The sequence below is a fragment of the Simochromis diagramma genome, unplaced genomic scaffold, assembly GCF_900408965.1.
Source record: "Simochromis diagramma unplaced genomic scaffold, fSimDia1.1 OVJJ01000433.1, whole genome shotgun sequence".
Taxonomy (NCBI): Eukaryota; Metazoa; Chordata; class Actinopteri; order Cichliformes; family Cichlidae; genus Simochromis; species Simochromis diagramma.
In genome coordinates this window covers 1,850,616-1,872,959 of record NW_024387031.1, presented here as the reverse complement: position 1 = coordinate 1,872,959, position 22,344 = coordinate 1,850,616, and the positions used below count along the sequence as shown (strand labels likewise).

Below are 22,344 nucleotides of genomic sequence, written 5' to 3'. Positions count from 1 at the left end.
ACACTTATCAGCCTCTCATCATTTAGAGTGGTGTAAAGTGGGTTGGAGTTGTGATATTAGTTTCATTAAAGCAGCCGCTAATTACCGAGGCCTGAGAGACAACAGAGGAAACAATAATATGAGGAAATGTGGACGTGAACTCTTCGGAGACTCTGAGACTGCTGTGTTCTACACCAAGTGTCAGTTGATGAGCGCACAGACATAAATACAAAAGCTTGGGAGCTTACACAAATTCAATCATTTACATACACTGTACGCCACCTTTAAAATATGCACACTCCTCCTCCTATATCCCATATATATTAGGAGTCTGAAAATTAAAGGGCAAAACGGTCTAATGTTCACATGGTAAAGTGTCTGTTCCTGCCTCATTTAAATAATGTTGAACTGACATATTTTTCTAAACATAAAGTTACTGCTTCATAAAGTTGATACCACATACAGCATGGACATGGTTGGTTGGTCTCTGAAGTCCCATTTTGAAAGCTCAACATGAGGATTTTTTTTCCATTGCCATCTTGGCAACCTTTGGTACCTCAGCCAAATCTCCATTATGAACAAGACTTGCAAAATAGACATTTTATTAAAAACAACCCCGAATGAGTGACTGGGCCAATAAACTCAGCAGGAAAGAATTCACAAAAGTCAAGCCAGAAAGCTGTGTTCTAATGGAAATATTTTGAAACTATAGACATTTGATGGCTTTCAGATAGAAAACAGGTTACTTGATTTGACATTTCATACTGGTTACGGTTGGTATCTACATACCGATGTTACTACCAACCAGTGTTGGTATATATATATATATATATATATTAGGGGTGCAACGATACACAAAATTCACGGTTCGGTTCGGTTCGATACTTTGGTGTCACGGTTCGATATTTTTTCGATACAAAAAAAATGTTCATGCATTTTTAATTTGTCATTTATTAAAATTATAAATATATATTTTAACTCAAAAGTACAGTTTTTAAATTTAACCCTAACCCTTGTGCGTGTTTTTTATTTTGACAGCGAATGCGCACCTGCGGACCACTTATGTGCAGCCCTGGTTATTTAGCTCATCATATTGCAGCCACAGAAATTCTTTTGTCCATGAAACCATAAAGCTGCACTTTCTTTTTGCCTTATAGTCTGATTTGTCATAACTTCTCCGTTTTGTGGTAAGCTTTTCTTTGGCTGTCACTTCTTCACCCTGACCTGTCTTATTTGGCTCAGCAGAACTGAAATGCTTTTACATGCTCACTCACATAAGCTCAGCGATTCTCTGCGCGATCAACCTCTCACATGTTTAAGCTGCGGGAGATTTCACTTGTCATGTTTGCATAGTAAGCTAACGATTAATAAGACGATGTCAGAGGAATTGGTGCACAAATTATCATCACTCACAGATCAGTGCTGTCGCTCTCTATACACAGTTCGCACGATTGCAAAGTGAAAGCAAAAAAACAAGCGCAAATTCAAACGCGACTTCAATATGTCACATATTGACAGTGGCTCACCGATGCCAATGACATAATTACCCAGCTACATTTCTGAAAGAATGCAAAAGCATTGACATATATTTTTCCTACAATAGCCCGACGGGCAGGGAAGAGATAGATTTTGGTAGCCCGACTGAAAAAATCGCTAGCTCCGGGACGTCGGGCTAGCGATATTGCAAGCCCTGTATCTGATTAAGGAATCACTCATCTTTGGAAAAGAGAGTTTATTACAGAGAAATGGCTCTTTCCAAAATAAAAGCTATACTATCCGCTTCTTCTGGGCTATATTCTCAGCAGCATAAGGAGAATCATGTGCTAACAGCTGTCTAAATGACTCGGCTAAAGTTAGTAGCATGCTTGTTGTTTTTGTCTTTGCACTAGGATGATGTCGGCGTAAATGTGCAGTCATATTCGTTGTGTTCCCACTAGTGCTTTCAGGTTGATCTCGTTGAAATGACCTTAACGCCACAACATGGCAAATCTCCGTTAACGAGCTACCGCCGATCGCTCCGTGCATGGGGCTAGACGGCAAACACGTTAACGAGCTAACTGCGCTAACACACTAGTTCACACCAATGTAATTGAGCATTGCATGGCACATCCAACATACTGTTTTACTTTAGTCCATGACTCGCTTACCTTCAGGGTCATACGTCACATGAAAACCAAAATAATTCCAAACGCCAGATCTGAATGAGGTTCAATTTGCCTGTTGCAAGTAGAGCTTAACTTCTGTCTCGCTAGCTTGCCCTGCGCTCTTCCTTCTGACTATGCTGTCTGTGTTGAGCGCTCAGTGGATCTGCGCTCGACAGTGCAGCCTAGGCGGAGTAGTCGAACACAGATTCACTGAGCGCTCAACACAGACAGCATCGTCAGAAGGAAAATTGATAAAATAAATTACAAATGTTGTATTGTTCGATACATATGCGTACCGAACCGAAAGCACTGTATCGAACGGTTCAATATCGATACGAATATCGTTGCACCCCTAATATATATATATATATATATACACACACACATACACTACCAGTCAAAGTTTGGACACACCTTTTCATTTAATGTTTTTTTTTATTTTATTTTGATGACTATTTACATTGTAGATTCTCACTGAAGGCATTAACACTATGAAGAACACACTGAACACATGGAATTAGTTAGTAAACAAAAAAGTGTGAAATAATTCAAAATATGTTTTATATTTTAGACTCCCTTTGCTTTGATTACTGCTTTGTACACTCTTGGCATTCTCTTGATGAGCTTGAAGAGACATGGTTAGGCGAGAGAAGCTACACATCCCACATCCCAGAGATGCTGAGCTCTTGTTTGCCGTTTTGCCTTCACTCTCAAACACAGCCCGGAGGTGTGTTTGAGGTCATTGTCCTGTTGAAAAACAAATGATGTTCCAACTAAACACAAACCGGATGGCATGACGCTGCAGGATGCTGTGGTAGCAATGCTCGTTCAGTGCCTTCAATTATGAATAAATCCCCAACAGTGTCACCAGCAGAGCTCCCCCACACCATCACACCTCCTCCTCCATGTTTAACGGTGGGAACCATGCATGTAGAGACTATCCGTTCATGTTTTCTGTGTCGCACAAAGAAACGGCGGGTGGAACCAAAGATCTCATATTTAGACTCGTCAGACCAAAGCACAGATTTCAACTGGTCTAATGTCCATTCCTTGTGTTTCATGGCTAAAACAATTATCTTCTGCTCGTTGCTTTTCCTTAGTAGTGGTTCTTAAGAGCTTATTAACATATTAACCCTTTAGAGCCGATCGGAGCGGACACGCTCTGTTTTGCGTAACTATTTTTAAATCCCAGTAGCACTGCAACCACGTAAGCTAGCGCAAAAATTTTTTTTGCATATGAAACCGGAGGAGTTGTACTTACATCTTATGCCATCAGCTTGTCCTAGGTCACGGTTTCCTTCCACATAAAGCTTTGCAAAAACTGCATAAAAAGCGCTTGCAGGAACAAAAACATAATATTCCAGAAACAAGCTTTGCCGATCCGATCAGCTGTTCATAACACTTCCTACGTTGGAATAGACGTCAGCGCGAACTTTTGCATTTCCGCCATTACCTGCCCGAAACCGGAAGTGACGTCATTTTGTAGTCTTTTTTTACCATCAGGGCCTCAGGGCATATACTGGTCTTTTTAAAAGTTATCTTTGACTTTATGACTTTCTGTGTCGTTTCTGGGATGCTTAGGACTCATATTGCACTGCTGGAAATAGTTTATTTTGATGCATATGCTGCTTTTTTGCAAATTTGCAGTATAATATTTATTTTCGTTTTTCCTGCAGTGTATAAAAATTGGTGTATTTCAAAAATAAAACTATGAAGACATTCAAAATAAATTTCCTGTGGTGGGAAACTATTTTGTGCAACTTTTTTGTATTTACAGTTTTGAGGGATAAGCCTCTTAAATTTCTCTAACTACAAATATATGTTAAAAAAGCAAAAACGATTTTCAACTTTTTTGTAGTTTATTGCACTTTTTTGCAATTTATGTAATTACTATGCACTTAATGAATACATATTATTAAAATCTGGGCTATAATGGTTGTATTGATGTATAGCAACTTGAAATGCTCCCAAAAATGGCTCCACAGCATGTAAAAATATAATATAAGCTCTGGCGGACTTGGTTCTATGGTAGGTCTTAAAGGGTTAAAATAAGATAGCTTATTAAAATAGCTTAACAGCTATTTGATCATAAGGGCCTGATTCGCGCAGTCTCCTCTGAATAGTTGATGTAGAGCAGAGCTTCCCAAAGTGTGGGGCCCGCCCCTAGGGGGGACGCAGAGCCATTGCAGGGGGGCGCGGTATGAAAAGAGAAAAAAAAACAACACTTGGACACTGCTAGCACGGGGCTCCCAAACAAACGCAAAGCAGGAGATGAAGCATCGCTGAATATGTTTCCAAACCAACTTCATTCTAAGCCAAAGACTAGAAAATATGGTGAAGCATATCTTGCCTTTGGCTTCACCTGCACAAGTGCCGAGGTAGGTCTCCCCTGCAGAATTGGTTTTCCCTTCGTTGGGAGCAGCGCTCAGCTCTCCAAATCACGGACAAACAGTATCCCACATTCTTGATTTTTAGTTCACAAACACTTCTTATAATGACTAACTACTCCTGACATTTTGGAGATGTAAGCTCTTTATACAGTAAAGTTACAGCGGGATACAAATAATATCAGGCTGATCCTGCCACGATTTGTTCCCCCGGTTCAAATCATGGACTAACAGTATCCCACAGTTGTTTATGTTTTTAAACCCATTTTGCACAGAGGCATTTTTTGAAAAATGTATTGATAGCAATGTTGAATATTATTACACAGGAAAAAAACAACTACACATAAAATAATTACACTGTGACGCCTCTGCCTTTCTAAATGGAGGGACAGTAACTGCATGTATATGTAAGCGGGTAAAACCTGCAGATAGTCAGATTAACAGTAACAGTATTTACTGTCATTCTGCAATTCATCTCATGTAAACAATAACTAGGCACACAGCATAACATGAAAAAGTAATATAAAAGTATCTTACTGTATATTTGACAGTTTTGTACTGTCTTTCCAGAATATCATTACATTTACATAAGTAGACTGTGATTTTACATGTCAAATGTAAAATAACATAACATCACTGTAAATGTAATAAAAACACAATTTTCTTGTTTTTTAAATATATTTTTTTGCACATATGCATATTTAGATTGTAAAAATACATCCAGAAATGTATTATAATTTCACAAATATTTGTCTGTTATTTGAGAGATTGATCTGTTAAATTCAAATGTAATACTATGGAAAAATATATAAAATGATCAAAAATTAATGAGAATAATTAATAATTAAAGGAGTATTTGAATTATAATTGTGCTGAAAATTTCATGCCATCTAGGTCTGATTCAGTAATTCAGAGGTAACAAGTGAAAATATAATTAATAGGAATAAAAACTAAAAAAAACATAAAACATTGCATGGCCACGCTGTGCTATTTATATATTTAAAAAAATAAATGTAGAAGTAGGAATTGCAATTAATATAAATCTCAATGTATTCACAATATTCCTGAACAGAAATAGGCCTCTGCACCTGGGGTGAGGGTGTGGCCATGAAAACAATGTGACATGCCATTGGATGTTGGGATACATAATAACATGACGCTAAGCACTGGCCAATGAATGTGAAGTAACAACCACAAGGTTGCGGGTATGGCTGTGGAAAGTAGTGATGGTAAATTTGATTCTTTTTCTGAATCGAGTTTGAATGAGTCACTCACCAAAGTGAACCGGGTTTTTTGAGTCATTTGAGTCACTGAGTCAGTTGACCAGAGTGCAAAAGATGTACATTTTCACTTAAACTTAATTTGTTTCTCTTCTTATGTACTGTATATCCTACTGCTAAGATAGGTGATTGAAAAAGAAAAACAACTAATTTTATGGAGCAAAAAAGAACAAAAAAAAAATTCTAAAGGGAACATTTATTTTATTTTATTAGTATTTTCCTCAAGTGTGTCAAATATATATTTTCTCATCTAAATGTCCACTGAGCTTTGAGCAGGGGGCGGTAATGCGCCTTAACAGTGGTTGCCAACCAAGAAGAAGAAGAAGCTGTGAGCCAGGAGGGAGGGGGTGTGTCACTACCCGATCCGTACCGGAAACCCGATCGGTACCCCGCATGCGCGAAAGGTGTCTACTTCCGGTCGAAGCGTTTTACGATAGTTATGGGTCAGAGTATCTGTTAAGATGTTAAGAATAACAAGTATATCTTAAAATGTTTGCAATAGTGAAGCATTTCAGTACAATGTAGACAAAAATGAAAAATAAAAAGATAGTTACGGATCAGGACTCTCCGATCCTTACTGTGCATGTGTAAAGTCTGACCGTACAAATCGGGTCTACCCGATTCGTACCGCGCATGTGCAAGGGTTTTCTTCTTCTTCTGTTCTTTTTATGGCAGTTTACTCCCCAGTGTACGAGTGTACTGCCACCTGCTGACCGAGCAAATGAACCCTATTGTAAACTGAATGAGCGTCATTACAAACGTGTGTTAAATTTGATTTAGTGATAGTCGAGTGTGTTTATGCTTGTCACTGTGGAGACGATTGATTGGAATAGTTATGATGTCCACTCCTCACTGTCAATTGTCAGTAAACACTTCATTTGGCTCATGAATTTTCATGTGACAGATTACAATTTTTTATTTATATACACACACTAGGCTATATTTTGATATGAAACCTGAAAATGCACCATCATAATACAGCAGATATTTTCAATTTTTGCTACATATTCTAGGAATGTTTTTCTAATAATAAAATATAATATATTCTTGCACTAAAGGCAATGTGGCTGATCACCTAAAATTGTTTTACTTTCTATTTTTGTATTAGATTTTTTGGTTTGCCACTTTGTCTTGAATTAACTTTCTTCTTTGTAACCACAAAATTAACAATGTTGCAAAATTAATGTTTGACAATATTTTTAAAAGGGTATTCTTAGGTTAACCATTTGTTAAATTGAGATTTGACTACACTCATTTGTATATATCCATATAATATTACACAGGACCACTGTATAGTTTTCACAGGTTTACTGTAACAATACTGAAAACAAACAACAGATTTCAAGAACACGAACAACAGATACAGGTAGAGAAAATGTTACAACCCAGATTTATTTCATAAATGTAATTTAAGGAACTAAATTAAACAACATTAAACAAAACACAGGTCATTAGGACTTCTTGGCTCGTATGCAGTAACAAAGAATTCCACCGAGGCCAGGCCACACAGGGCAAAATAAATTAAATAAACAATAAAAAGAAATCGGTGATAACCAATAACACAAGAGTAAGCAAAAACTGTCACAAATGAAAACAGGTATCAGAACACGAACCAACATGTGGGGGAACCACAAATGGGGAACCCTGTCACTAAAACCTGTGTGTGTGTGTGTGTGTGTGTGTGTGTGTGTGTGTGTAGGTGAACAGTGCAAACATATTAGCTGTACAGTTGCATGCAAATGTGGCTGCAGTAGCCTGGGCGCATCTCCTCCGAATAAAATGCCCGTAGTTGACCTCTTTTACCTGTTCCAACATATCCTGCAATACCAAAAAACAAAAATCAAACAGAGAGAAGAATTGGCTCCAAGGTATGGTTTTCAGCATGTCACGCACCAGTGAGATTTTCACTTTTTGTAATGACAGCAATATAAGATTATACAGTGTTGTATACCTCGGGGGCAGTGTTTGTACTGATCTCCACATTGAAGGCAGATCTCAATTGTGAACATGTTAAAGTACTGTTCTCTGTACTTTTCCGAGAAGCTGCTCCATGTGCAGACGCCTGTGTACAGCACAAGCAAAAAACAAAAACACAAAACATTTACATTCTGCCAGTGAAAAACATGTGAGAACAGCAAAAAAAAAATAATGTACATATAATTTCATAATTTACTGAAGCCCTTACTGTGAAGCCACTTGAAGTGTGCCCGTCTTCTGAAATATTCAGTAGACACAAGGTCTCTGAACATGGAGCACACCAGAGCCAGTTTGCAGATGGCTGTATCCCCTTCGTGCAGAACAACCTCTTCCAATATGTCGATGAGGACACATGCTGGTAACTGTAAAATATAGTTCAGAAAATACAAAATTTGTCCACCAAGTTTCAGAAATATGAGGACTCAAAATACATTACATTCAGTAGTGTTTTCATAACTAGTACTTCATTCCACTACTGAATAATGCCTCCTTCTGCCCTGATGGTGCTACCTGTGATTCTAATTACTAATTCAGTTACATCAACATTTTAATTAAAAGGGAAAATAAAGAGATTACCTCCAGTATAGGGCACCTGTCAGCATCAGCCTTTAATGGAAAACATGATTATCACATTACATGGAAATGAAGATTACCACCATGTATGTAAACCTGCATTGTGATGAATAGTCTCAACATTTCTGTGGTTATATTCTACAAATGGTTTTCTCATTGTTGTCCTCTCTCACCTGTCTGATTAGACTTGGTAAAGGCTTGGAGGAGGTCGCCTTTGGTACCCTGAAGACAGGCTGGAGAGTTCCCTGGAGGAGAAGGGATGCTTCGCTTCTTCTGTCCAGAAGGCGAATTTCTGTCCAAGCCTTAAAAAAAAAAGCAATGCCAGTCAGAATGGACTCTAGTTGTGTACTGCTGCTCTCTTCTGTGTGTTCAGTCACAGGGTTTATAATTGACTACATTAAGCCACTTTCACAAACATTTGCTTGACCTGATGTGTTGCCGGAGCCAAAACTGCAATTAATACTAACTTTGAAAACTGTGATTGTGATGATGCCAGTTTGTCTATAATACTAGCCATACCCCTCAATGCAGAATCTCTCCATCAGCTGAATACACCACCACTGGCGAATTGCTGGCATGTCCTCCTAAAGAAAAATATAATATAATGTTTATCAAAGTTGGAGACTGGCACAGGTATTTTGGTGGTACTTTATGAAAAAGCTTACCTCAGTGAAAGATAGTGGAGGTGAGGTGCTGATGCAGAGAGCATACTGTAAAGTAAAAGAAACCTTTAACATGTTTAAATGTTATATTGAAGTAATGGCAGGAAAAGAAAAATTCTCACCATCAGCATAAAGATGCCGCAGCAATTTCCATTGAACTGCTGAGGAAAGAACTGTAAAAAGAAAAATGTGTCCTTAAATGAAGAGAGCTGAGATGCACCTGCTAGTTTTTTTTTTTATTAAATTATTTTGTACCTGATGAGCTTTCAAACTTTTTCATTGAAAACATACCTCAAGGTCTCTTCCTGTTTTCTCCATCCAGGATCCAGAATCAATAAAGGCTTCTACTCTCCTGGCATTGTAGAAAATACACAAAACGCACAAATCAAATTTTTGCCATTAACCAAAAAAAATCATGAAGTAGGGATGCAACAAGACGTTTTTCAAACCGTCAGATCCTTGGATCTGAGTTTTTGCTGATACCAAATACCAATGCTGATACTTCTACCACACAGAAAATGTAATGAATTGGAAGGCAGGTTTTATTGTTTTGTGTGTGTGTGTTTGTTACAAATAATAACGGTGAATAAGTTTTTTGTTTTTTTTTAAATGAATATTAATAGAAATGACCCAAAAATTCTAAATTTGAGTGAAAAATAAACATTTTCTGTGAAACTTTTACCGATTTTCCACATTTCAAGTATCTGTTCATGGTATTGGATAGATATGGATATGGATACGATTTCATTTGAACCGTATGGGACTGGATACCAGTATTGGTGCATCCCTATCATGAAGTAGCCTAAGAACGAGGCTCCCTCCTGAACTTTTAAGCCTAAGAACGAGGCTGCTTTTAGATGATCTTGCCAAAGAACGCACTTGGCCATTGAACAAGGCCAGAAAAACTTGTCATTTCTTTAGTGTCAACCTAAATATGGCTCGGTAGAGATCATCTCCAAAACCATCGGGGCGAAGTGAGTCCAGAAAGAGTATCTGTCTCTCAGCTACCAATATAGCCTGAAATGGACATGTTAGCATCATCCATGAAAACATGACATGTCAACCTCCGTTATTTTCTATCAGATGAAAGCATGACACACAGCGAGAAAGACCAAGGGCACTCACACAGAGCAGATAATGGTCAGCTTCCCCTGCCTGCCTGCTCCAAGCTGGAAAAAGCAGGATGTCCTTGGACCTAAAGTTTTCCTACAGGTATTGGTACAAATTAGTAAAAATGCACACACAGGAGAAAAATGAACAAAAAAACATACCGGCACACACTCAGAAATTAAAGTACAGAAATGTACCTATAGGGGTACAATGGCTTGTCACTGGGGTGGTACCCTCTAAGGTACCGTTCTGTACCCTAAACTGTGGGTACTGATTTGTACCCTTGTAATTTGTACCTTTTACATGTCAAACCTGTACTTTAAAGGGCAAAGTTGTACCCTTAGTATAAAGTACAAAAAAGAACCCTTAAAAGGAGTACAAAAATGTCTTTCTAAAGGTTCAGTATCTACACACAGATTTCCTATATTTTTCCTCTCAAGATTTGAACAATTGAAGATACAAAGTCAAAAATACTTGTCACATTTATTACCTTCTTAAATACATTGCTTAACTGTTACATACAAACTGTTATCAACAGAGTATGTGTCATAAGCTGCAACATCAATTTCCTGTCCAGGTTTTAGCAACGTCCATTCACTATCAACTCTAACACTGTATGAATGAAAATGGTTGTCATATAACAGAAGAATGTGAATTTTTCCACAAAAGACCCACATTGTGTCAATATTAAATATGTACTTAATTTGCCAGAACAGAGGAATCTTCTCTGAATGCAGTACATCAATGACAAACACATCTCTTACACAGTATTTGACACTGTTCACAATTACTTCTGACACACGCTGGAAAGCTTTCTTAGCACTATCAACTTCAGAAAAGCCACAATAGACTGTCAGTGCTTGTTGCAGTTCCAGTGGTAATGACAAAAATGGTGTAGTCACACTTTTTCCAAAAACATTTTCAAATTCACCAAGTAAACTTTTGTTAGAAAACTCCCAGCACTGTCTGAACTGATGTCTGTTGCTCAAAGTTGTAGCAATGTTCATAAAATTTCTACAATTGCGGGACAACGTTTTGAAATACTGGTGCTTACTTTCAAATCTCATACACCATAACAAACGTAGAGGGCCGAACATTTCAATCAGTCTTGCATAGTGGATTAAATAATGACACTTTGGTGTAATTACATCCCCAAATACACTTTTCAGTTTTGTGAGAAACTCATGGACAAGCAACTTCAACAATAAAATATTCTCTTTTCGCACTTTTTTAGCCATTACAATCTCTGTTATTTCACGACATAGAAGAAAAACATGCCAATATTTACAATTAGGTGGTACACGGTCTGCCATCAGAAATGGCAGCAATCTGAACAGGCACCACTTTTGAGATGCTGATCCAACAATACCAACACTCTGAAGTCTCTCTGATAACTGTACTGGTTTGTTTGTTTTGTCATTCTGACCAATGGGCATTTTTTGCAATTCTTCATTGATCTCTCTAATTGTAATATGCTTCTCAGTGTGGGCTTTACAAATCACTAGTTTCATAACTAGAGGAACTACACCTTCCAACAGATCATGCATTACATCAGGTGGTAAAGCTTGCGTAACACTGAAATAACTCAGTCTGTCAAAAGGACATGAACTATTTACACCATATATTGTTTTATCATCCGGAAATTCTTGGATTCGTGCAAGATGATACTGGTGAACCTCTGATGTTCTTAAAACAAAGCTTTCTTCCTCAAAGGATTGTTTCATATCTTCATAAGAAGCCATGCAATACCGACAAATTCTACCAGTGTTAAATGACATAGAAAAACCACCAATCATGTGAGCTGATAAATTATCACAAGATAAAGTTGCAAGAGCAGCATGAATAGTGTGTTCAGTTTTATCAATGGTAAAAGTAAAGCCATCAGTGGAAAGTTTTTCCAAATCATCAAGCAAAGGTTTAAGGATAACATGCCAACCACACCGCTTAACAAAAGAATAGCGTACCAATAACGCTAGATGAATGTGTCTCTGCTGAGAAGTGTACCTTTTGTCCAAATTGCCTACAGTGTAATAAAATGCACTAAGTTTGTGTTTGGATCGTTTAGATCCTAGGGGATTAAGTACTTCAAATTCATCCTCATAAAAATGGAGTCGCAGTGCATTTGGGTTATCCTTGAAGAATTGATGATGTCTGAAGATTTCTCCATCAGAGTAATCTGTTAGAAATTCATCAGTTTCCGAATTGCCACTTGAAAAAATGTGATCTTGTATGTCTTCATGAGAAAGATAATTTTTTAGCACCTTATCAACAGGCACATATGAATACGAGCCAACTGTATGACCCACAGAGTCTCTTAATTTGCAATGAACAGGCTCTGTCATGTTGAGCTTTGATTTGCAATGTTCTTTGACCAAATAAGGAGATCGAATAGCTGTTGAAGCCTTCTCAAAAAATTCATTTGAATGCAGGACATTTTTAAGCTCTGGACACAAAGACACGTCAAGACCCATTTTCTCTAAATGATATGCTATAAAAGCATCGTAGTTCTCCTTGAAAAAACACATCAGAAAATTTACGTCTTCCACAATTTCTTCCTGAACAGAGGCTGGTAAAGAATTTTTCTCTCTGCACTTAAGAATGAACTTGAAAAGATTGTCTCTGAAATTTATCAAAACTTCATCCCAGGATGGAGGGGTTTCAATATTTTCAGTTATGTCATTTGCAAATTCATTTGGGTGTGGACTGACTACCTCCTGCTCATTTTCATCTAAGTCTTTATGGGGACACAACACTTGCTCTCTGTGTTTCCTATACACATGTCGTCTGAAAGATTCATATTTTTTGAAGGAAGAACAGCAGTCACTGAGTCCACAAGTTATATCAAAATTGGCATCATGGGAATGAATAAGTCCTATGTGCTGAATAAGCTTTGTCAAACTAAAGGTTCTTCTGCCACATTTGGAGCACTGATATGGCTGAGGCATGGTGGTCAATACAGAAGATTTATTTGTCTGGTGACTGTGATTGGCAGAGGCCGGTCCTCATCCTCATCTATTTTCACAATGTACTTTTGGAGAAAAATCAGGGTGTTCTTCAGATGTTTTGGATAAGCAAGGTTGAAGACAAAATACAAGCAGAAAGAAGAGATGATTCCTTCAAAAATACACGAGCTTCTGCACACTTCACTGCCATCCAACTTCACAATGTTTGGAGCGCTTCTGGAGAACACTGGTTTCCAGTCTTCATGAAGTAGCTGAACAGTTGGATAGGGGGTTTTCGGATGAACCTTTGAAGTCAAAAGAGAAGGTAGAGGAAAGCAATATCTTAGTCTCTTAACAAAAGATACATTTGTTTTCCTTTTATATAGACTAAATATTTTAATACACACACCTCTCCAAGTATGACAAAGAGATCCAGTTTCTCCTTGAAGACGTATGGCAGGAATAAAAGTGCAGCCCTTGTGTCAAGATCTGCCAAAAAAAAAAAAAAAAAAAAAAAAAAACCACACAAGATCACCCATGCATTTTATCTGGCATTTCCAGTTACCTATAAAAGTTATATAAAATGGAAGCCTTGAAGTTAAAAAAAAAAAAAAGCAAATACCTGGTAGGTCATCAGTGAGAGCCTCCTTTCTTGCATCAAGGTAGAGCTGGTAGAGTGGGGTTTTCCCTCGTGTAAGGCCAATCACCTTTGCTGCAACACATGAGAGCCCTTCACGAAATCGCTGGCTTACATTACCCGTTGTTGGTTGGATCCACCCGAGTTCATTGCACAGCTACAAGTAAAAAATTCATTTTCAGTACAAAATAACAGTGTATGAAAAAGAAATAATCTAAAGTTGATATTAATTATGTATGGTGCTGCATAATTATTTTTTTTATAGAATTTAACAACAATACTGTAAAAAGTTACATGAAAATACAAAAAAAAGGAAAGAGGGACAGATGAAGAAAGCAAGGTCAAGGGCAAATAAAATATACTACTATAAACATGTTAAATGTGACAGCTATTTCCAAATTCAATTCAGCTTTCTGACTTACACCAGTAGGCATCCCTAAGAAGGGGTACTTCTTCAACACATCCTCCACAGGCATACCATCTGCAATTTCTTTTTGCCGCCAAGCAAACGTTTGCTGCATACGGTTATGAACCATCATGGTATCTGGTTGCATCTTCTGATATTGGCACTGTAAGACCTTTAAGTGGGCGTCTATGGATAATAAATCCTCTCCTTGAACGCATGGTCCCTTGAAAGAAAGCAAGAGTGAGAAGAGAAAGTCAAAACAGATTAGAAACCCAACATAAGACTAAATATACAATTAGAGCTGACACGATCTGTGCATCACAAAGAACTCGTATCGTTTAAAGTTAACCGATACCATGAACCAATATTTAAAATATGGAAACTCTGAAATAATTTCACATAAAATCTTAATTGTTAACTTGAAATTTTAGTTTTGGAGTCATATTTAAAATGGGGTTTTTTTTGTTTTGTTTTTTTAAATCTAGTTCACCCTCTTTTAGCGCCTTCCAATTAATCATTTTTTGTGAGGTAGAAGTATTAGCACTGGTACTTTGTATTAGCAAGTGCTCTAATCCAAGTATTGGTATTGTTTCGGTTTGAAAAAACGGGGTACAGTTGCATCCCTAATCCTTAGTTTTAGATGTAATAACAGAGGCAAGAACATTTTATAGCTCAAGATGTCCCTCACACCAACCTGACAAACATTTCTCTGACTTGTTCATTGACATTTATTAGGCTGCCCTCTCCTCGTAGAACCAAACTTCTCCTTACAACGCCTCACTGCCTCACTGTCGACTAGTGGTGCCCGCTCTGATTTGAATTTACGTCTCAAAGACATATGCCATGTGTGCTTGTTGAACAGAAACATAAGTTACTGTAAAAACAATCTACGCAAAATACACCCAACAAAGAATCAGTAAACATACTTCATATAAACCTACTGAGAGGCTACAGATTGTCTTACTAACAAAACAAGATCGAAAAAAGCTTCACTTTTACTTTGTAATCTTGAAGGAACCTTATGCTAATTTTAAATTTAACTTACATAACCATTTCCCTCACGATCCTTGAGGAAAGGATACTTCGTTACCAGCGTCTTCACAGCTTGCACATATTCAGAATTTGTGGGATACCTGTAATATCAGAAGAAATATAAGTGTTAGAGCAACTGCTGACAAACAAACTTTATCAAGTGTCAGTTATTGTTTCTTAGTAATGTAGCGTTTATTTTCAATATAACAGATTCAGCTTTTTCTAAAGCAACAAGCTAACCTTACCCTGATTAACTTACATAGTATACTGTGCCACAGCTTCATATGGAACTCTGATTATTGTGTGTCTGTCCCTTGGATTTTTATGGCACGGTTCTTTGTTGTCCAGTTTTAGTTGCAGATTTTTGGGAAATCTTGGAATTTCAAAAGAGGCTGGCAGTCTCAAAGTATTTTCATTGCTGTGAAAACAGTTAAGTGTTTGTTTTTATTGCATGAATTGAAGTATAAAACACTACAGTAACAATACATATGGTAGAAACAATGATCATATTAACTAAATCCTAAAAGTGCATAACGGCCAACATGTATGCTTCAGACATACTAACTTCATTATAAATAAGAAAATACCTTATTGAAGTTGATGAAGTAGATGGTTGCCAGTCTTCTGGAGAGACAGTCTGTAGAGTCAGCGTCACTGAAGATTCCTTCATCCTTGACACAAATTGGTTGAATTTAACCTGCTTTTTGAAGGATGCTTGGAAAAGGTATGCAACCATAGTCTCAGTAAGACCGCAGTCAACTGTGTCACCATCAACCTCATTGTCTGCAAGATAAATGGTAGTACAAACTTTAAATTCAAAGGATATTTATCACCACATTTTTACATGGGTAAAAACCGTATATCACACACATTAAAACCTTTTGTACAACTTCTTTCAGTTCAAAGAAATATTCATTAAAAAAATCAGTAAATTAAATAAAATAAACCAAAATTTTAGAGTGAATCCCCTCGATATGCAAAGTTTTCATTTTTAAATTTAGATGTTTGTTTGGGACTACTGGACACAGGAGAGCAGAGTCTGAGCATGCTTTTGTGCCCTTTCAAGTTTGGAAGAAAAAAAATGACTAGAATGTTGTAATGTGTTAATATTCACTACTAAGGTGACTCCTTTCTCCAGATTTCTGACAGTTTCTGCCGTCTGTTCTTTCAGACCGATTACTTATAGCGATAACACCCGCAGGACCGTATTACAAGCTCAGATTACATGCTGAAAAAGTTCCCACGTTGCTTAAAACGCGACTATCAAACCCCAGCTGCGACACCCTTGTTATATTTTAAACAAGTGCGGCGTCAAGATATTTCCTTTAAACGTTATATTCAGCCGCCCATGTGTGTTGATGGCCTTGGAATGGATGTAAAAACTTGATTTTATTAAACCATTAATACACTAACGGTAAACTGCATTCAGCTACCAGGGAATCAAATTTCGCGCCGTTCCGCTGCGCAGGGGTTACCGAACCCATAGACTGTGGCCGAACCACATATATAAGTTCAAACTTATACAAATACTATGTGTACACATTTTTCATTTTTCAGAACTGTGATCTCAACTTTACACATGAAACATTTGTAAAAAGGCATAATTTGAGCTAAGAGAGTGCCGAAACTAGCTAAATTGCTAATATACGTTAAGCTAGGCTAAACCAATAATTAGTAATTACGCTACATTTTTCTTCAAATAAAACTTACCTCTGAAACGCTGAGCTTCAGCTTCGGTGACATCTAAGCCCCACTCTTGTATTTTTGTTAAGAGTTCCTCGGTTGAAAGTGAACAGAGCACACCAGGGACTTGCAAGTTCGTAATCCATCTCCGTCCATTGATAAAACAAAATGGCACCTGCTGCATTTACAGAAAGTTCTAGAATCCACCAGCTATTCGTTGAGTTTCTTCTTCTACTTTTTGTTTGATGTTGTGAGGATGGGCTCAACTCGCACTCAGAGTTCAATAAGGGTGCTTTTTTGCAATTCATCCAAATAGTTATACTTTTAAAAAAAACTCTCTTAAAAAAATGTTTAAATGCATTTTTACTTTTTTTTCTTTCAAATAAATTCATCGTTTTTAAAGCAGCTTAAAAATAAGGGGGGTTCAGGGAATACAAAAACAACAACAGCAATGAAAATAATAAAAAATAAAATAAAAACACTAAAATATATGCTTAAATCAATACAGTTGCAAATAAATTACTGTCAAAAAGAATTTAAAAAAAAACTCTAATCAAAAAGAGCTTAATCAACCTGTACTTTATCTTTTGAAAGAATGGGTACAAATAAGTACTTTTCACAATTAAGGAACATGTATGTACCTTTCAGATGCTAAAAAAGGTACAGATAGTTCCCCCGAGGTCCAATATTTGTCCTTAGACTGTATTAATGTCATTTTTGTACCTTGGGGCACAGTAATGTACCCCTTCCGTACCCCTATTTCTGACTGTGCAAGCAACGAAGCAGGTTGACTTGTGGATCCTTCCAGGTGGCCACGACGTAGAGGTCAGCAATGTGAACATCTTTTCCCTAAAGGAAACACACACAAAAACCCAAAATCAATACACAACAACCATTGATGACTTTAACAAAAGAAAAAATGTACCAGTACTACAGATTACATGTCTTTGTGCAGCTTCGCCCACAATCTCCAGACAAGCATTCCCAATCTGAAAGAAACAGCAAAAAGCAACAGAATACGGTTTCAGTCACTATTCTTAAAATCTTGCATTTCATGAAATTTTCTTTGCAGTGCATTAGCTAAAGTAATAAGATATACTTACAGTAGATTCCAAGGAGTGTTCCAAACCCAGGCTCCAAAAGTCTTCCCGAGTCAGGCAGATATTGTCTTCCTTCACTAGGAGTTCTCCTGGAGGTCGGTTTTGGTCCAAAACATATTCGAGCTAAATGAGAAGAGCATTTCATGTGAATTTGCTTCAAAATATTATACAAAATAATAAAGAAAAAGAATGAAAGGGAAAATACTAAATAAGGCTGGAATTACTCTCATGCTTCAGCAGTTATAAAACCATTAAGGTTTAACGTGACTGCACAGAAATGTGCCTTACCAGACTGGAATAAATAGGGTCCAAGTCTTTCTGACACTTTGCTCCTGGACTGGCATACCGATGATCAATTTGCCATTCAGGAGTCCCATATGAGTGGTCCAGGAGAAACTTCCTCTCAGTTGGTGGATCTGATAATATGCAAATATGTGGCATGACATACGAACTTTAATCCATTTTTAACATTAAATCAAAATGTAATTGCGACTACTTATTGCATGTCATACTCTTACTTTTTGATCTGTGGTAGTTCCTCAGCCTGGACACGTTTACCTTCTGGCAAGTTGCTCCCTTCACAATAGTGGCCACCCCCTTTGGTGTGATGCTGGCCACAGTGTACGGTCCTTGGTGTTGGCTCAATAATGCATCTCCAATGCGTCGTCTTTTTGGATCACCTGACAAAAGAACATCATCGCCTGCTTGAACAACACAATGTTGTACCTGCTTCCTTTTCCGTGTTCCAAAGGTCTTCCACTGGGTGTCCTGTACCCTCTCAATGTTGCGAAGAACCTACAAAAAAATGACGCAAAAATAAGAGTGAGAAAGTGTTGAATACACAATAAAAATGCGAATGTTATCAACCACATTTTCACTTTTTTCCTCAACAAATCTCCTTTCCCTGTCAGTCAGCCCCCTTCTTAAATGTACAGACCATTTCATTCAGAATCGTCATCTCCTCAACTCTTGTGTCTTTATGTCCTCTTCTGGGTTGGCAACCGCAAAGTCATCATCCATGGGACAGGCGTTTGTCACAGCAGGAAGACGTGGATGTCGGTGGAAGAGCAGGAAATAGGGACTGTGGTGGGTGTAGTGCTGATCACATAAAATCTCTTCATTATTTCACTTTCTCTTGCACTTGTCAATTGCTTTTTTTTTTTAAATTTAACTTTAAAAACACATTCTTAAAAGGATGCAACACTGTAAAGTATCTTAAAAGGAATACAATATGTCAAAACAGGAATACCTGCTTTGCAGTGTTGATGCCATACACCACAGCAGCAAGGTGAACGTCCCAGTCATCATGGTTCTGGTTGACGTACTTTCTGAGAGCACGCTTAATGTTCTGGTTGGTCCTCTCATCCATTGAGTTGTATTGTAGAATAGATAAATAAGCATGACTGATTTCGCTTGAGTTACTGAAGGTTAGACATCCAAATGCTAACCTGCCCGTTGGTCTGGGGGTGGTATGCACTGGACACAGCATGTTTAATATTGAGCTTGCTGAAAATGCTGTTGTTGAGCTGCAGTTACATGAGCAGACTTGGCCTAAATACATCATATCATATCATATCAAGGCATGAATAACACTTTCACAAATTTTACCTGGTTCACAAACTCCTTTCCTTGGTCAGTCATGATTTTCCTGACCATGCCAAATGTGTATAACTTAAGAGATCATGATTGCAGAGACCTCAGCTGCAGTCTTGGACTTAAGAAGTTCTGCAATCACCCACTTAGTATACAGATCGGTCATGGTCAGCACATATCGGTTCCCTAGACATGTTTCCGGGAGTGGTCCAATTAAATCCATGCCCAGCACTTCGAAAAAGTTCTTTTACCTGCAGGTCACAGAACTTATCAAATTAAAATTTAAAGCTACCCTGGAGCACACAAGCTTACTAGCATGAAAATGAAATTGGTGAACAGGCCTTAAGATGTACCTTGATGGGATGTAATGCTGGTGCCACAGTCTTGATTGGGTCATTCATCTGGCAGCGATGACAGCATCTGACCTGAAAGATGTATCCCAAAAAATATCAAACCACTTGATGTAAATTGATAACAATAAAAAAAAAAAAAAAAAAAAAAACAGACACACACATCCACACAGAAACTAATGTTGAAATGTAAGTGTGCAAGTAAAGACAAGGTTCTTTATCTTGTTAACTGAAACAAGGCCATACCCATTCACTGATGTCCTGGTTCAATGTTGGCCAGTAATAGCCAGCAACAACCCTGTTTCGGGTACCTCTAACACCATTGTGGTTCCCAGTACCAGGGTTATTGTGGCATTCCATCAGAACTGACTTCTTCTCCTCCTCTGACATGACTACCAAGCGCATGCACTGCATACTGGGGCCAGTGTAGAAGAGTCTGTTGTCTGTTACAAGATGAAAATGTAAAAAGCTGAAAGAGTTGCGGAGTAAAGTAAAATAAAATGTCTGACAGATATTAATAAAGCTTGGGATAATGTATCTGCACAAGTAGGGTGCACTTACCTTCAATTGAAATTGATTTTTAAAACTATATATGGGGTATATATGACAGACTTGTATTTATATATATATATATATATATATATATATATATATATATATATATATATGGAGAGAGAGAGATTTAAAAACTAAAAAGGTGTAATATATTACAGGTGTAATATAGATAGATATATAGAAAAAAAATAAAAAAAATTATAAATAAAAAATAAATAAATAAAAGATCAACATTAATTTTCGTAGTTACCCTTCAGCTTGTAATTAGGTGCCATTCTTCGTATTTTACGGCGCAGTTCTTCAGTCGGGGGAAGCTCTCCATTGAGGAGAAAAGCATAAATTTGCTTGTATACATCCATTGTTTAAATGTCCCGGGCTGTCGAAAAGGAGGAAGAGCTGTCGACAAATGCTAGGAGCTAACTGAGCGCTAACCGTATCATTCAAATATATTTAAATGTCGCAATGTTGGCAAATACAGGAAGTGACGTAAGTTTCGCGCATGCGGGGTACCGATCGGGTTTCCGGTACGGATCGGGTAGTGACAGGGTGAGTAGCTCAAATGTGCTGTTAGCATGTTAGCAAAGCGATGCTACTGTGAACCGAGGAGCTATTGTCTTGATGTGAGCTTGTACTCAGGGTTTTTTCTTCCAGTTCAGAGCAGAAATGTTTTTGTTAAGAAACTGTCTGTTGTTTTTTTCCCCACAGTTTTAATTATAAGCGAGATATATTTCTACTAATGAAATTAGTTTGCTAAGAGCAACAGGGATGAGTCAGTTGGGCTTGTGAATCATGATTCACGAGTCAGTAAAGTGATTCTCAAGTATTGAATGATTCGTTCATGATTCGCGCATCACTAATGGAAAGCGCGGTGGAAGAGAGAGGTTGGTGAAAGATCATCCATGCAGTGCTGCAAGGCAAGTATATCAAACTCAGCTTAGTAGATTTAACTTGGAATTGCTTGACCACTATGGCTCGTAGTTTACTGAGACGGTAAAAGGCATGGAATCTTTAGCTATGAAGGCAAAGGACGTCGTCTGTCAGTATAAGGTGCAGTTAGTATACAGCTAGACCAGCCGCTATCTTGCTGGCTAGCAGAGTTGTTGTTCGCTAATTTGTTAGCTGCCAGCTTTCTGTGACCGTGTAAACACAGAAGTTCCTACGCGGATAGTTTCTACACCGCTAATACCCGTTAGGGGGCCCGCGATGACAGCTGCCACTGATGCATTTGTCTTAATGTGAAATTAAGTATACAGCTTAAGAGCTAATAGGCGACCTGTTCCACTCTAGCAACACACCTGCACTCTTGTAGAGAGCTCGTGCGTGCCAAGATGTGCTGCGTGATGAAGTGAGAGAAATAGGAAATAGAAGTAGCCCACTGTGCTAGCTTTGCCCAGAAAAATGTAATGGACATGTAAGCCAAGTATTTCCTTCTATTTTGTAGAAGGAAGTAGGGCTAAAGCAGCTGAGCCGAATTATTTGACTACATTTAAACGTACATTGCATACATGTATTTGGATTTTGGCAGGTTTCATGATTCATAAGGTTTTTTTTTATTCCCCTGCAGATTAGTAGCCTGAGTTCTCAAATTTATTCAGTAAGCTGTAAAGGTGAGTATTGTGCTGCATTTAAGGATGTCAAAAGATTACACCTGTCGCAGTTGTGGTGCTTTAATGTAAATGTTTGGGCACTCGTGGTCAACATTCAAGTTCATGTGAACAGTTAAGCAAGTAGAAGATGAAATAATCTCCAAATGGCCTAAAGTTATAGATGACATTTAATTTTAAATAAAATCATTTTCATATTTTTTTACACAGAAAAGGAAAAGGCCCACAGTTAAAGTTTGGACACCTTGTAGTTGACCGTAGGGCCCAAACTGCATGCCAGTGTATGTAATTGATATACATCAGTTGTAACATTGCAGTTAGTTGTTTGAG

At 37.7% G+C, this 22,344-nt stretch overlaps 1 protein-coding gene and 2 long non-coding RNA genes across 7 annotated transcripts; all 3 read right to left on the bottom strand.

The window, feature by feature from the left end:
• Positions 1–6,898: 6,898 nt before the first annotated feature.
• LOC120740684 lies at positions 6,899–10,272 on the bottom strand. Of its 3 annotated transcripts, XR_005697440.1 has the most exons (11): positions 10,128–10,272; positions 9,931–10,019; positions 9,294–9,354; positions 9,125–9,175; positions 9,006–9,050; positions 8,860–8,924; positions 8,514–8,642; positions 8,344–8,373; positions 7,976–8,129; positions 7,742–7,852; positions 6,907–7,608 (listed from the first exon to the last, which is right to left on the bottom strand). It is a non-coding gene; the product is annotated as an uncharacterized LOC120740684 (long non-coding RNA). The 3 variants fall into 3 exon arrangements; XR_005697442.1 differs by lacking the exon at positions 8,344–8,373 and having other exon boundaries at positions 6,899–7,608; XR_005697441.1 differs by lacking the exon at positions 9,931–10,019 and having other exon boundaries at positions 6,909–7,608.
• A 311-nt stretch (positions 10,273–10,583) lies between these two features.
• Positions 10,584–17,187, bottom strand: LOC120740682 (sterile alpha motif domain-containing protein 3-like). Of its 3 annotated transcripts, XM_040043171.1 has the most exons (9): positions 16,840–17,187; positions 15,717–15,912; positions 15,389–15,547; positions 15,143–15,230; positions 14,792–14,947; positions 14,114–14,320; positions 13,677–13,848; positions 13,464–13,543; positions 10,584–13,359 (listed from the first exon to the last, which is right to left on the bottom strand). In XM_040043171.1, the coding sequence occupies exon 9, from the start codon at positions 13,055–13,057 to the stop codon at positions 10,607–10,609; it is 2,451 nt and encodes an 816-aa protein (XP_039899105.1). In that variant the 5' UTR covers positions 13,058–13,359; positions 13,464–13,543; positions 13,677–13,848; positions 14,114–14,320; positions 14,792–14,947; positions 15,143–15,230; positions 15,389–15,547; positions 15,717–15,912; positions 16,840–17,187; the 3' UTR covers positions 10,584–10,606. The 3 variants fall into 3 exon arrangements, with proteins under 3 accessions (XP_039899105.1, XP_039899106.1, XP_039899107.1); XM_040043172.1 differs by lacking the exon at positions 14,792–14,947; XM_040043173.1 differs by lacking the exon at positions 14,792–14,947 and having other exon boundaries at positions 16,840–17,181.
• Positions 17,188–17,227: 40 nt separating this feature from the next.
• Positions 17,228–18,856, bottom strand: LOC120740685. The gene is made up of 4 exons (XR_005697443.1): positions 18,431–18,856; positions 17,916–18,328; positions 17,754–17,801; positions 17,228–17,661 (listed from the first exon to the last, which is right to left on the bottom strand). It is a non-coding gene; the product is annotated as an uncharacterized LOC120740685 (long non-coding RNA).
• Positions 18,857–22,344: the final 3,488 nt, after the last annotated feature.

Coding starts and splice junctions, on each gene's coding strand:
- LOC120740682 (XM_040043171.1), bottom strand. CDS start 13,057: ATGCCTCAGCCATATCAGTGCTCCAAATGTGGCAGAAGAACCTTTAGT.